We start from the raw sequence: 15,394 nt of genomic DNA on the forward strand, positions 1-15,394 counted from the left end.
CATTTGCAACTACATGGATGGAACTAGAAGGTATCATGCTAAGTGAAATTAGTCAGAGAAAGACAAATATATGGCTTCACTCATTTGAGGACTTTATTTTTTTTTTAATGTTTTATTTATTTCTAGGAGAGAGAGAGAGAGCGTGAGCAGGGGAGGGTCAGAGAGAGAGGGAGTCACAGACTGAAATAGGCTCCAGGCTCTGAGCTCGAACCCACGAACCGCGAGATCATGACCTAAGCGAAAGTCAGACGCTTAACCGACTAAGCCACCCAGGCACCCCATTTGAGGACTTTAAGATACAAAACAGAAGAACATAAGGGAAGGGAAGCAAAAATAATATAAAAACAGGGAGGGGGAGGGGCGCCTGGGTGGCTTAGTCGGTTAAGCGTCCGACTTTCGCTTAGGTCATGATCTCGCGGTTCGTGGGTTCGAGCCCCGCGTCGGGCTCTGTGCTGACTGTCAGCTCAGAGCCTGGAGCCTGTTTCAGTCTGTGACTCCCTCTCTCTCTGACCCTCCCCTGCTCATGCTGTCTCTCTCTCTCTCTCTCCTAGAAATAAATAAAAAAATATATTAAAAAAAAAAAAACAGGGAGGGGGACAAAAACATAAGAGACTCTTAAACATGGAGAACAAACAGGGTTACTGGAGGGGCTGTGGGAGGGGGGATGGGCTAAATGCATAAGGGGCATTAAGGAATCTACTCTTGAAAGCATTGTTGCACTATATGCTAACTAACTTGGATATAAATTTTAAAAATTAATATAAATAAATAAATATAGATAGAATTAAAAATACATAACAGGAATATCGTATATATCTATAGTGATTCACTAGAGTGAATATGACTGTGAGATACTGGCACAAACTTAGATTATAGACCAATGGAACAGAATAAAGAGTAGAAAAGACATTCCTACATATAAGGATATATAGTAAATCAGGAATTCAGAGCAGTAGAGAAAAGTTATATTTTCAGTAAATATTTCTGGGATAAACTGGACATCCATAAAGGCAAAATAAGACTTGACTGTGTTATACACCATAATTAAGATCAATTCTAGGTGTGTTGAAATATAAGTATGAAGGGGAACCTGGGTGGCTCAGTCGGTTGAGCGGCCGACCCAGGTCATGATCTTGTGGTCCTTGGATTCAAGCCCCACATGGGGCTCTGTGCTGACAGCTCAGAGCCTGGAGCCTGTTTCAGATTCTGTGTCTCCCTCTCTCTCTGACCCTCCCCTGCTCATGCTCTGTCTCTCTCTGTCTCAAAAATAAATAAACGTTAAAAAAATTTTTGAAATATAAATATGAAAACCAAAGCTATTAAGTTTCTAGAGATAGTATAGAAGGATACCCTAATCTCTAAGTAGTAAAAGACTTAGTAAGCAGATATAAATGGCACCAACCATAAAGGAAAATATTAAAAATTTTACTACATTGAAATGAACAACTACTGTTGAGTAAAAATAACATTAAGAGAGTGATAAAAGAGCTTCTTAAGAGAATAATAATTAAAATTAAACTATAGTGGTTAGGAATGCATATTTTATAAATGTGGGGGAAAAATCATTGTAGTGATTAACATGCACATCAGGATAGTGGAAGGAGAGGAAGAGGGAAGAGGCTAGTAACTGGGATAATACAAGAAAAAGGTTGTTGGCAGTGTTTTATTTCTTGACCTGGTGGTGGTTCTGAATGTTTGCTTTCTAATAGTTCATTGAGCTATAATTATGTTTTTGTGTATATCTAAATATGGGCTAGATTTCAGAATAAAAAGTCACTTAAAATATAATACCCCAAATAAATGACTCAGTGATGGAGATTAATCATACTGAGGAGAAAATTAGTGGAACCAGATGATGAATCAGAATAAACTATGCAGAACAGTGCATAGAAAGACAAATAGACGAAAAAAAAAGTAAAACAAATAATTCAGTGAGAAGATTTATGTCAACTAAAGTCCTAAAAACAGAGGGGAAAGGGAATGAGTTGGAATAATAAGTGAGAATTTTCTGTAATTAAAGAAATCATATCATAGATTCATAAAGAACCCAATCCCCAATGAACCAAGATAAATTAAAACATATCCAAGCAAAAAAAAGATATCCAAACTATAATGGATACATTATAGTGAAATTTCAGAAAAACAAAATCAGAGAAAAAATTTTAAGTAGCCAGAAAACAAAACTAACTTAGGCTAATTGAAATTAGGATAGTTGTGATCGGGCTAGAGGAGGAAGGCAATAGTGCTGGGAGAAGACATAAGTGTGTGGGGGTGGGGGGCTTATGGAGTGATTTTAATGTTCTCTTTCTTGACTTACATGGTGGTAATAAGGAGTTGTTCAATTTTTTTAAAAATAGAGATGATTCTTATGGGATACACACTTTTCGATATTTTATGTCAATAAAAATCTGAAAGGAAAAAAGATCTAGACATAAAAACACAAACTTATAGGGGCACCTGGCTGGCTCAGTTGGAGAAGTATATGACTCTTGATCTCAGGGTTGTGGATTTGAATCCCATGTTGAGTATAGGGATTACTTAAAAATAAAATCTAAAAACAAAACAAAAGAACCTTAGAAAAGAGCAGCAGTTGGGCAGCAGTTGGACTGAATCTGACTTTTCAGGAGCCACAATGGAAGCCAGAGGACAAACAGTGTTATCTTCATTTTGTTGAAAGAAAACACTTGCCAACCTAAAATTTCATAACACAGCAAAAATATCTTTCAGGGATGACAGCAAAAAAGACACTTTCATGCATACTAAAATTGAAATGTTTTATCTACAGTAGATCCTCACAGAATGAGATCCTAAGTAATATACTCGAAGAAGAGAAGAGGTCCCAGACAAATGGCCAGGGATGCAGAAGAAAAGGAAGAACAAAGATAGTTATAGGTAAACATAAACTATGAACACTAAATAATAATTATGTCTTGTGATGTTTAAAAATATGTGAGAGTTAATATATGACAATGTAAGCATATAAGATGGAAGGGAATAACCAGAGATAAGTATTGTGAGGAATTGTATTACCTGGAAGAAGAATACAAGTACTAGACAATGTTAGACTTCAACAAATGTCTAGATTAACCACTAAAAAGTGAGAAACAAGATACAATTTTCAAACTATTAGAGGGAAATAAAGAAATGACATATGTATGGGGCGCCTGGGTGGCTTAGTCGGTTAAGCGTCCGACTTTCGCTTAGGTCATGATCTCACGGTTCGTGGGTTCGAGCCCCGCGTCGGGCTCTGTGCTGACTGCCAGCTCAGAGCCTGGAGCCTGTTTCAGTCTGTGACTCCCTCTCTCTCTGACCCTCCCCTGCTCACGCTCTCTCTCTCTCTAGAAATAAATTAAAAAAACCTTAAAAAAAAATTAAAAAAAAAAAAAAAAAGAAATGACATATGTAATTAATCCGAAGAAAGAAAAGAGAAAGAAATGTAAAACCAGTAAGACAAATGGCACATATTAAGTTGGTAGATTTATACTGAAATATATCAGAAATTACATTACATGTAAATAGACTAAATGTTTCAATTAAAAGTCAAAGATTGTCAAACAGAATAAAAAGCAAAATGTTACCATATGATTTTTAACCATAAGATACATATCTAAACAGGGGCGCCTGGGTGGCTCGGTCGGTTAAGCACCCAACTTCGGCTCAGGTCATGACTCACGGTTTGTGGGTTCAAGCCCCACATCAAGCTCTGTGCTGACAGCTAGCTCAGAGCCTGGAGCCTGCTTCAGATTCTGTGTCTCCCTCTCTCAGAAATAAATAAAAACATTAAAAAAAAAAAAGATACATATCTAAACAGGGGCGCCTGGGTGGCTCGGTCGGTTAAGCACCCAACTTCGGCTCAGGTCATGACTCACGGTTTGTGGGTTCAAGCCCCACATCAAGCTCTGTGCTGACAGCTAGCTCAGAGCCTGGAGCCTGCTTCAGATTCTGTGTCTCCCTCTCTCAGAAATAAATAAAAACATTAAAAAAAAAAAAGATACATATCTAAACAGGAACTGGGATGAGATGTCTGGGTGGCTCAGTCAGTTAAGTGTCCAACTTCAGCTCAGGTCATGATCTCATTGTTCCTGAGCTTGAGACCCACATCAGGCTCTGTGCTGACAGCTCAGAGCCTGGAGCTGCTTCAGATTCTGTCTTCCTTTCTCTCTGCCCCTCCCCCACTAACACTGTCTCTCTCTCTCTCCCTCTTTCCTTCTGTCTCAAAATGAATAAACATTAAAAAATATTAAACAAGAATTAAGAACACTTCAAAATAAAAATGTAGAAAAAGATATACTATGCAAACACTAACCAAAATTAAATTAATATAGCTTTACTAGTTTCAGATAAAACAGATTTTAAGACAACATTACTTATTAATAAGTTATTTCATGGGGTGCCTGGGTGGCTCAGTTGGTTAAGCATCCGACTTCAGCTCAGGTCATGATCTCACGGTTTGTGGGTTCGAGCCCCACGACGGGCTCTGTTCTTACAGCTAGCTCAGAGCCTGGAGCCTGCTTCGGATTCTGTGTCTCCCTCTCTCTCTGACCCTCCCCTGCTCAAACTCTCTCTCTTTCTCTCTCTCTCTCTCTCTCTCTCAGAAATAATTTTAAAAATTTTAAAAAAATAACAAGTTATTTCATGATGATAAAACATTAGATTCAACATGAGTATATAATAATTCTAAATCTAATGCTCTAATAACATGGCCTTTCCATTTATAAAGTTAAAAATTAAATGAACTACAATGAAAAACAGACAAATCAATAATCTCAGAAGAAGATTTTAACACATTTCTTTTCAGTACTAAATAGAAAAACCATACAAAAATCAGTAATAATTTCACAGATTTAAATAACATAATTAAACAGATTTGACTTTATGGAATACTTTTCAAACACACAAAGAATTTTTTTTTCATTGACTTATATACTCTGAACCAAAAAAGCAAGCATCAAGAAATTTGAAAGGAAAGAATGTTATGCAATATATACTTAGATTACAAGGAAATTGTGGCAAAAATACCCAGGAAGGGAAACCTAGAAAACTTCCACATATTTAGAAATTAAGAGAAATTTGGGGCACCTGGGTGGCTCAGTCAGTTAAGTGTACAACATCAGCTCAGGCTATGATCTCTCAGTTCATGAGTTCGAGCCCCACATCAGGTTCTGTGCTGACAGCTCAGAGCCTGGAGCCTGCTTTGGATTCTGTTTCTCCCTCTTTCTGCCCCTCCCCTGCTCATGCTCTCTCTCTCTCTCTCAAAAATAAATATTACAAATTTTTTAAAAAAGAAATTAAGGAAGGGAGAAAATATTTTGAACTCCTAATCAAGCTGCTCTTGGAAATTTATAGCCTTAAATCCATACCGGGGGGGGGTGGTAGTCTGGAAATTAAAGAAATAAGTATCTATCTCACTAAATGAAATAGAAATGACAGACACAAAGGTGTCTGGCTGGCTCTGTTGGTAGAGCATGCAACTCTTGATCTTGGGGTCATGAGTCCAAGCCCCACATTGGAGGAGAGTTTACTTAAAAGAAAATATAAAACAGTGATGATCAAACATTGGTTCTTTATAAAGAGAAAAAAATTGATAAACTTTTGGTGAGAATGAATATATATATATATATAAAGAGAGAGAGAGAGAGAGAAATCACATAGCAGGCCCAAGACTTCATGGAACCTAGAGTGACCTTTTGGACCCCAAACACAGATAGATAGATAGATAGATAGATAGATAGATAGATAGATAGATAGATAGATAAAGAAAGAAGCAACAAATACTTTAAAAATCATATTTATATTTATGGGATCAATGAATATGCATAAATAATCATTTCACTTGTTTTTGCCAAAAAAGACATTTATGTCTTAAATGTTAGTATGGAAATGAATATAAAAACAGTAGTTTTTTCTAAAAATGTAACCTTGATCAAGAAACAACTATTTTTTTAACTCAATACAGATATTTACTCACCTTTAGTAACTTGATTTCTCGCATAGCAATTTTTTTAACCATTTTGTCATCATCGCTTTCTAAGAACTTCTTGATGGCCACAATTCTTCCACTATCTTTATTCCGACACTTCATCACCATTCCATAGCTCCCTTCTCCAACCAATCCTAGATTCTCATATTTTTCCATTATTAATTCAAAACCAAAAGGAATTCTTCCCGCTGTGGAACCCAAAACATAGAGTTAGTAATGCTGAGTATATTAATTTCTTCCACCTTTCCAGTAAATGAATCCTTCCCCACTTGTTTTCCATATTAGAGCGGTCACTGTGTCAATGGCTGTCCTGTGCTGACTCACAACTTCTTATTGTTTCCACATCTAACCTGTTTTCAAAATGTTAACATACATTTCATAACAGACAAAGCAAATGGAAATAAAGCCATTAAATTTAAATTATTAGATGCCATGTTAATGAAATTCAATACATTTGTAATTCAGATAAAGCAATACTTGAACCATCATTCAATATAATTAAAGCTTACTTTAGAAAAACAGTTCCTTTTCACTCAGAGGTGAAAAAGTATAAGTGAGTTTGGCTTTTTGTTTTGTTTTTAAGATTTTATTTTTAGGTAATCTTCACACTAAATGTGGGGCTTGAACTCACAACTCTGAGATCAAGAGTCACATGCCCTATGAATGGAAACAGCCAGGCGCCACAATGAGTTTGCTTTTAGTGAAGATCAAATTTATTACTTTTTTTTTTACATCAGGCTTAAAAAAGCAATTGAAAATCCTTATGCATTTTCTATTCAATTAGGAAAAATATTTGCTCACAAAATGATCATTTACCAAGTTAACACTTAGGAACTTTCATAAACTTTTTTTTTTTTTTTTTTACTTTTTCTTACTGTAGTAATTAAATTCCCATATTGAACTTACAAAATAACAACAATGGCATCACAGTATATAAGCAGATTTTTTAAAAATTAAATTTTGGTAGTACCTCATACAATATTTCAAAAATACTTTTAATGATTACTCGCTATAAGTATGATCATTTGAATTTTATGTTTAGAATTCTTTTACATCTCATTAAATGGCATTTTCTGGATAGCAGCAATCCTAATAATGATTAATGAAGGATCAACAATTATTCCACTACATATTTTGGTATAGAAAAAACTTTTCAGTTCAAACACAGATTTTAATTCACAAGGTTTGATTGCCATGAAATATAAAAGCTAATAAACAACAACTCTAAAGTAAAACTTATTTTTTAAATCTGATTTTGAAATTAAATTCCAGAAGCAAAGAATAAAAATATTGTCCTTACTCCCAACACAGTTCTAAAAGTTTTAGAAGAAAAAATAATCTTTCAGTAACTATATATTCAAGTGATGATTCATAGCTGAATTTTTTAACTTAATAATACAAAAATACTCATTTATAAAATGTGGGGGGGGAAATCTCTCACTTATTTTATTAATTGTGTCCTTATGGCAATCTAAAACTAATTTACCCAGATTGTGAATTACAATGTTTTATTTTCTTCCCTATTAGTACACTGCTAACAAAAAACAAGACAAACACCCTCTTTGTTCTAGCAAACTGGTAATCCATTGTATACATTTTCAGGAGTTCACCTTAATAATTTAGGGTTTTATAAATATATATGTAAGTATATATATATATATATGCCAGTAGATTAATCTTCTGGTTTTCCACGTATATCTATGCTTATATATTAATCTTCTGGTTTTTCATGTATATAAGCGTAGATATACATGGAAAACCAGAAGATTAATCTACTGGCAAAAAAGATGAAAATAAATTCCAGTCAACACCAAATCTAGTTCTTTCATTATTTTACTACTAGCTTTGATAGTAGATTCTATAAACTGTTTAGAGAGCAGTGTCCCCAATGCTAACTTTCCACATTTTTGATGTATTAACTTCCATTTAACATCTATTAACTATTTTAAATAAAACTTTAAATAAAATGTGAGTTTGGAAAAAATTCTCAGTGTAATTCTATCTCTTCTTTCCTGAATATTTTTTTTTTCTTCCATTAAGACAGCATGCTTCCTTAAGGACTAGACTTTAGGTTTATCATACCAAGGACAGAAATAGCTGGACTCTATCACCTGGATCATTTTTAAACATTTCTCAATTGGTGTCCTCAGTATTCGAAAATGCAAAGTGAACAAAATTAAAATTACCTTAGGCATGTCTGAGATGTTCTGAAGCATATCACAAGCTAACATTAGGCGAGTTGATTACTCCAAGTTTATTCTGGAAACCAACCACACATTTAGTCACAGCACACTGAACACACCTGCTTTTTCAAGCAGCCCTGCCCACAAATACCTTAAAAGTATGGCAGCTTAAAAAGCCTCTTGTTTCCTGAATCAGTTACTCATAAACTATAGCTTTTCATGCCTTCTACGCCTGTGTGTAAGGGTAACACAAACTGAAAGGATGCCTGGCCAATTGGCAATGCGGTATTTCCGGATATGTGCCATGTAAGCATATAGTTCGAATCCCAAAAACTTAGATAATAAAAATAATGTTTATTTTGCTAAAGACAACCAGATTGAAATCTATCACAGATCAAACAACGGGATAATCGAAGCTTTTAAAAGTACTATACTTACTGTTTCTTTAAAATCCTTTCTCATGGAAAGACCCAAAGGTTTTCAACTTGGAAACAGATTTGAGGTGAAATGCATCTCGCTCGCAGGGCTGAAGGATGCTGACTAGCAAACCAGCAATTCCGGAGCTGTTACGATTTCTTCTGTGGACACAGTCACGGGTCCTGGGTGAATCAGGCAGGGAGGCAGATTGGCCTCGGCCTGCGGCAGGCTCACACTCCGGAGGACCGCGGGCCGCATGCTGTCGTCGTCAAGGCAACGACCTCACTCTGCCCCAACCATAGGCTCAGCCTCCAGAGAGAGATACAGCCCAGGTCGGAATGCGTCCACGGCAGGCACCAATACGCCTGTTGGCGCCAAGACCCGTAAGAAATTAGCTGGGTGAGAAGGCACCGTCTGCCAGCTCGGAAGGTGCCCAGTCCCTGGAGTCTGTGAACCTGCGTGGCTCCTGCAAGCCCTGGATGAAGGCGTTGGCCACCGAGCTGCAAGGGGGCGGGTTCTCACCCGCCCGGCCCCGCCCGGAGTGCGCCAAGCCTCCCGTGTTCTGATTGGCTGGGCTCTGTCGTCACGAGCTACGATTGGCTCAGCGCCCACCACTCTGCCCCTTCACCTGAGGCTCGGCCCAGGTTCGGTTCACTGAAGCGCAGACGCCAGCATCCACACATGCTTCAGTTCTCGAATAGGGAGCACATCACTGCGATCCCGGTGTTCATGGAGAGGATAGAATGGGTGGTGGTTTTGTAGAAAACGGATGGGAGAGACAAGCACAGCTTCGTCGGCCCCGGGCCCCCGGCGCTCTCATCCCGAAGGCTCAGGCCTGACCGCGGTTAGGTGCTTCCTTTCCGGTAAGGGCAGTGGGGCCCGGCGGGGCAAGGTAGGGGATGAGGGTGACAGTCTAGGAGGTGATGATTATTAGGTGAGGCAAGGTGAAAGTAGGTAGGTGACAACACAACTGATGTTAGGAGGAACCTTGGGAAGGACACCTTGGGCACCGAAGTGAGGGATATACTTTTAGTGGAGATAATGGAAGAGGGAGAATAGACACGAATGAACGAAGAGGAAAGGGGCTAGGGCGGTCGGGGAACTAGAAGAAATGTACATTACTGGCGTGTGGCAGCCAGAATGGGGCGAGTTGGGGTTGAGATGTTTCAGGCACAGACCATGGCCTTGAGGCTAGATCCACGACCAGGCAAAATTGGTGGGTCAGAATTACCCACAGGCTTAAGCCACATAAGAAAGAGTATTTCTCGTCAAGTAATTTGGGCTTTAGGCCATACCCCTGCAGTGAAGGGGCCTTAAGCACGCAGTTACTTTCACATTAGGTCATGAAAACTAAACATTTTATAATCGTATTTGTTCTCTAGAACACCTTGATCTAGTGAAGAGAGTGTCCCGGAATAGCAGATATTTTTACCTATAGTCAATATTAAGGTAGTAATCCCTTCTTGTATACTAAGAAATAAATATTCTTATTCATAAATCATCTTTTGTGAGTTTGGTTAGTGTGAATTAATCTGCCAGTGCTTGATCACCTTGGTCGAGCTGCATAAAATCTATTTCTTGAATCTGTAATGAGGAGCCAACCTAGGACCTGGGTATGGAAAGAATACAATTCTTGGGTCAATCCAAGATGTCTTAATGTAGCAATTAGCTCTATCCTTGGTTGTGACCAAGTGGGAGGGAGCCACCGATTTTGTTGCCTCTATAGGCTATAACAGAATCTCATGAACTGTTACATGAAAGGCAGACCCCCTTGTATAAAGTGGCAAATCAAAGTTTGTTGAGACGGAAGCTTGAGAACAATACCACCAAAATATTTTCCTTTTCCAACTTTACAAATATATTCAACAACATAAACATATAAAGGCCCCTCTAGGCAAGAGGTCCTGAACCTTAAATAACCCATTTATATCCCAAAGGGAACCAAAAGGATAAAAGACTAAAAATACTAGATTTGGTGAATAGACAATGCTTGAGAGAACAGTTTCAAAAAGAACTGAGTTTGAAAGCCAACTGTGAAGGGCACATATGGTATTCAACACTTCTACATCTTGGATAAAGCCCCCGGCAGGTTTGCTGAAGAGGAGGTAGCATTATGTAGAAGCAGGGTTGGGCTATTGCTTATTTTTTGGTGGGGGGGAATCTTTGTAGGGGAAAAGAATGGAGGGAAGCTTTAAAAAGGCAAGAAAGGAAATAATGAAAAGCCAGAACAGGTGGTGAAGAGAAGGTAATAAAGTGTGAAAAGGTCTTAATCTTGAAGAGGCTTAGAGAAAGAAAAGAAAAACTGAGAAAAGTGTAGGACAGATACATTAGCTGGCCTAGATCTTTTTAAAGAACTTCATTTTTGCTGAAAAAGATAATGATTGAGGCTCAAGGCTCTGAGAGCAGAAATACCTTGAAATAAGTAGTTACAAAAAAGTCATTTTGCTATGAAAAGAATACAAAATAGTAAAATGTGCCCAGTTAAGCCTAAGTTTACAGTGAAACCAGCTGACTCTGTTTTATAGGATTTTGCATCCCCAGGGGCAAGGATGAAGGAAATAGATGGCACAGAAACTAACTCTTAGAGAATTGGTAGTACAAGGAGTTTAAAAAATCAAGTATGATGGAGGGGTGCCTGGCTGGCTCAATCAGAAGAGAATGTGACTCTTGATTTCAGGTCGAGTTCAAGCCCTATGTTGGGTATAGAACTTACTTTAAAAATTTGTTTTAAAAGGAAATCAAGTATGATGGAGAAAGAACCATTGAAATGGCTTGCCATGGGTCTCAGCTAGATAGGAAGACATATTATGACAGAAGTTAGCTAATAAACTGAAAATACAAAAGCACTGAAGGAATGTAGGTCACATAGGCATATAGGCATGACGTTTAGTAGTAGTAAAATAGGAGAAAATGTTACTGTTAAAGCTATTTGTGAATTTAAGACCTTGGAAGTAGCACAAGATGATGATAATCAGTTCTAAAGCATGTTCTAAGGGGCACCTGGGTGGCTCAGTCAATAAGATCACAGTATGAAAAGTGATGAACTTTTTATGAAAAATCATAACATGAACTACTCAAGTAAGACAACAGAAGAAGAGTTTGAGGACATTTTAATCTCTAAAGAAAGTGAAAATATTCTAAGAATCTAAAGAATAGTGTGTGGGAGTGAATGAGATTGACAATGAGAGAGAAGAGCTTGACATATGGCAAAAAAAGCAAAGGTTAAGAGACTAAGGACCATATGACCCAGCAATTCCATTCTTAGGTATATACCCAAGAAAAAATGAAAACATATGTTCACATAAAAACTTTTACACAAATGTTTATAGCAGCATTGATATTCATAATAGCCAAAAAGTGAAACTCAAATATCCATCAACTGATGAGTGGATAAACTATGGTATAGCCATACAATGGAATATTATTCAGCCATAAAAGGAATGAAGTACTGACACATGCTACAGCATGGATAAATTTTGAAAACATTATGCTAAGTCAAAGAAGTCTGACATGAAAAGCCATGTGTTGACTCCATTTATGTAGTGTCCAGCATAGGCAAATCCATAGAAACAGAAAGTAGATTAGTAGTTACCAGGGACTGAGGGGAAATATGGGAATGAGGAGTGATTACTAGTGGGTATGGGATTCTTTCTAGGGTGATTAGATAGTGGAGTTAGAGAGTGGTCATGGATATACAATCTTGTGAATATACCCAAAGCACTGATTTGTACACTTTAAAAGGATGGATTTTACATATGTGAATTATATCAATATAAAAATAGATTACAGGACAAGAAATATGTGACCTCCTAAGAAATCTTTTTCCGTAAGTTTATGTATTTTAGCTTACAGTAGCTCAACTCTTCCTCACATCAGCAATCATCCTATTAAGTGACACTTGGCAACAGTCATTCTCTACATTTCTTGACATCCGAAAACGATGTGCTTTGGTCAATTTCTTGCCAAAAATAAAACAAACAAAATACCTCTCACTTAGGTCCTATGAGACACTGATTTATCATAGGTTTTTGGCATCACTTCAAATGAGTCACTGAGTGAATAGAAGGGCCATAAAATTGCAGACTACAAAAAGTAGTCTTTATTTCCAGTATATTAGAGAGCGTGCACCTGTGAATACATCTCTCCATTCTATGAAGAAAACAGACTGACTTATTTTGAAGTTCTGGTTCTTTGTTAGAAGGACGCTTGCCATAGAAGAGAAAATTCTGCTCTCAACCTAGAGGTTGATTTGATGACCTCATTACTACATATGAAAGTGATTAGGACGACAATCAAGTTTGAAAACCTAAAGTACAACTACCACTTGCTTTGCCGAATTCAACATACATGTATATTGTAGCAGTGTGAACCTGGAAATTCATTCCTCAAATGTGAAAAATATACATTGTTTGCACTGGCAACATGCCTCTTGATATTCCATCTCCCGCTAGCCTCTACCCCATTCCTCGCTGTTAATCCTTATAGCAAAACCACAGAAAAAGTCTTATTTGTTTCTTTGTTTGTTTGTGTTTTTTAAGTAGGCTTCTCACCAGTGTGGAGACCCACACAGGGCCTAAGATAAAGACCTGAGCTGAGTTCAAGAGTCCAACGCTTAACTGACTGAGCCACCCAGGCACCTGGAGTCTATTTGCTTCTTACCTCTAGTTCTCTTTCCGGCTTTCATCCTTATCACTTCACTGAAATAGTTCTTTCCGAAAGTCACTATGGCTTACATCCTGCCGAGGCCATCTGTGCTAGAGAGTACTGTTCACAATAAGCTGTTTCCTTTTCCTGTACGTATTATGGTTTACTTATTTTCTGCGATCTCCATTGAGGTTGGGGTCATGTGACTTAATTCAAGCCAATGGAATATGAGATATCTACCATTCACAGTCTTTTGGCCCATAAAATTCTCCATTCAAGATCCTTCATATTCCTGTTCTCTTTCAGCTGGCTATAAGAAAGATGGCTACAGCGTGATCTTGAAGTCACATGTTAAAGCTGGTAGAGACTTCATTCACCTATGTTCCTAAATGACTCCACGGTGGAGATCCCAGACCAGTGGCCTCTTCACTACCACTCTATTTTTTATAGGAGGAGTAAAAAAGCTATTCTGTTTGTGCTATTAGACATGTTGGGGGTCTATTTATTATAGCAGATAGCCCAGTTTAATTAATTTGCTCTCTTATTTGACCTGTCAGCAGCATTTGATACAACTGCCTATTCTTTCCTTCTGAGATAAATTCGTGAAATGTAGCTTTCCATGACACCAGTTCTTGCCATACTTTGTCTCTCAGTTTCCTTTGTAGGCTTCTCCTGTATTAGAAGCCTAAATGTTGAGAGTATCAGAGGGCTCAGTCCTCAGCTTCTCTTTTGTATACTCCCTTCCCAGATAATCTCATCTTATCCAATACCTGCAAAGACCTATATTGACCACTCACAGCAGTGAGCTCTCCTCCAAATTCCAAAATCAAACCAGCTGACATTTCTTCCTGGCTATCCAATTGACATAGGAAACCTAACATGGCTGAGAGAACTGTTAATTTTTCCCTTTACAATCTACTCTTGTTCCTTTGATATCTCAGTAGAGTACCACTTTCCTCTCAAGTTCCATCAAAATCCCAGGGATCATCCTTGAACATTATCTTTCCCTCACAGTCAGAATCCAATCCATAATTAAGTCTTGTAGGTTCTATCTCCATAATACATCTTATTAGCTAATCATTTGTCACCATCTTCATAACTGCAACCCTAATCCAAACCACCATCACCATCACCTGACATCCCTTCCGGACAGGCTTCACGCTAATTCAGATCACATCACTTCCCTGTTCAGGTCCCTACAATCCCTGTACAAGAAGAAAATCCAAACTACAAGGTTACCCACAATTTAACTCTTATCTTTTGATATCTGCTGTTATGTGCACACTGGCCTTATTGCCCTCGAATACACCAAGCTCCTTCCAAACACAGGATCTGTGCAATTGTTCTTCCTTCTATTTGGAATGTCTCCTACCAGATCTTACCAAGGCTGCCTTTCTTCATTTTGGGCCTCAAATGTGCCTCTTCAGAAAGGCCTTTCATCATCACCCTCAGGAACTGCCCATCTCCGGTCACTATGACGTTCTCCACTAGTTCTACCCTCTATTAGTTATGTGATCTCGGGAAAGTAGCTGAATTAACTTTCTGTAATTAACTCAGTGCCTGAATTAACTCTTCTGTAAAATAAACAGCATTCCTTCTTGTAGGATTACTGCTGGGACTAAAGGAATTGTATTGTGCCCGGGACTTATTAGGATTGAAATTACTTTTTTTTTTTTTAATGTTTATTTATTCTTGAGAGAGAGAGAAAGCACAAGTGAGGAAGGGGCAGAGAGCCAGAGAGACACAGAATGTCAAGCAGGCTTCTGGCTCTGAGCTATCAGCACAGATCCTGACGTGGAACTCGAACTCACCACCAACTTTGAGATCATGACCTGAGCTGAAGTCAGATGCTCAACCAACTGAGCCAACTCAGGCACCACTCTTTTTTTTTTTTTTTTTAATGTTTACTTATCTTTGAGAGAGAAAGGGAGGGAGGGAGGGAGAGAGAGAGGGAGAGGGAGAGAGAGAGAGGGAGAGGGAGAAGGAGAGGGAGAGGGGGAGAGAGCGCGAGAACAAGCAGGGGAGGGGCAAAAAGAGGGGGAGACACAGAACCCGAAGCAAGGAAGCTCCAGGATCTGAGCTGTCAGCACAGAGCCCCATGCGGGACTCCTACTCACAAACCACGAGATCATGACCTGAGCCGAAGTCAAGAGTCAGACACTTAACTGAG

At 38.2% G+C, this 15,394-nt stretch overlaps 1 protein-coding gene across 1 annotated transcript in view; it reads right to left on the minus strand.

Moving 5' to 3' along the window:
* The window catches only part of CDKL2 (cyclin dependent kinase like 2), a 52,100-nt gene extending 43,076 nt beyond the window's left edge, over positions 1-9,024 (minus strand). The window contains exons 1-2 of the mRNA XM_039231015.1: positions 8,602-9,024; positions 5,969-6,168 (exon numbers count right to left, since the gene is read on the minus strand). Coding sequence (XP_039086946.1) covers positions 5,969-6,136 — 168 coding nt within the window. The 5' untranslated portion in view covers positions 6,137-6,168; positions 8,602-9,024. The remainder of the gene's footprint in view (positions 1-5,968; positions 6,169-8,601) is intronic.
* Between the last annotated feature and the right edge of the window lie 6,370 nt (positions 9,025-15,394).

The sequence above is a fragment of the Hyaena hyaena genome, unplaced genomic scaffold (assembly GCF_003009895.1).
Source record: "Hyaena hyaena isolate Hyena2069 unplaced genomic scaffold, ASM300989v1 scaffold_54, whole genome shotgun sequence".
NCBI lineage: Eukaryota > Metazoa > Chordata > Mammalia > Carnivora > Hyaenidae > Hyaena > Hyaena hyaena.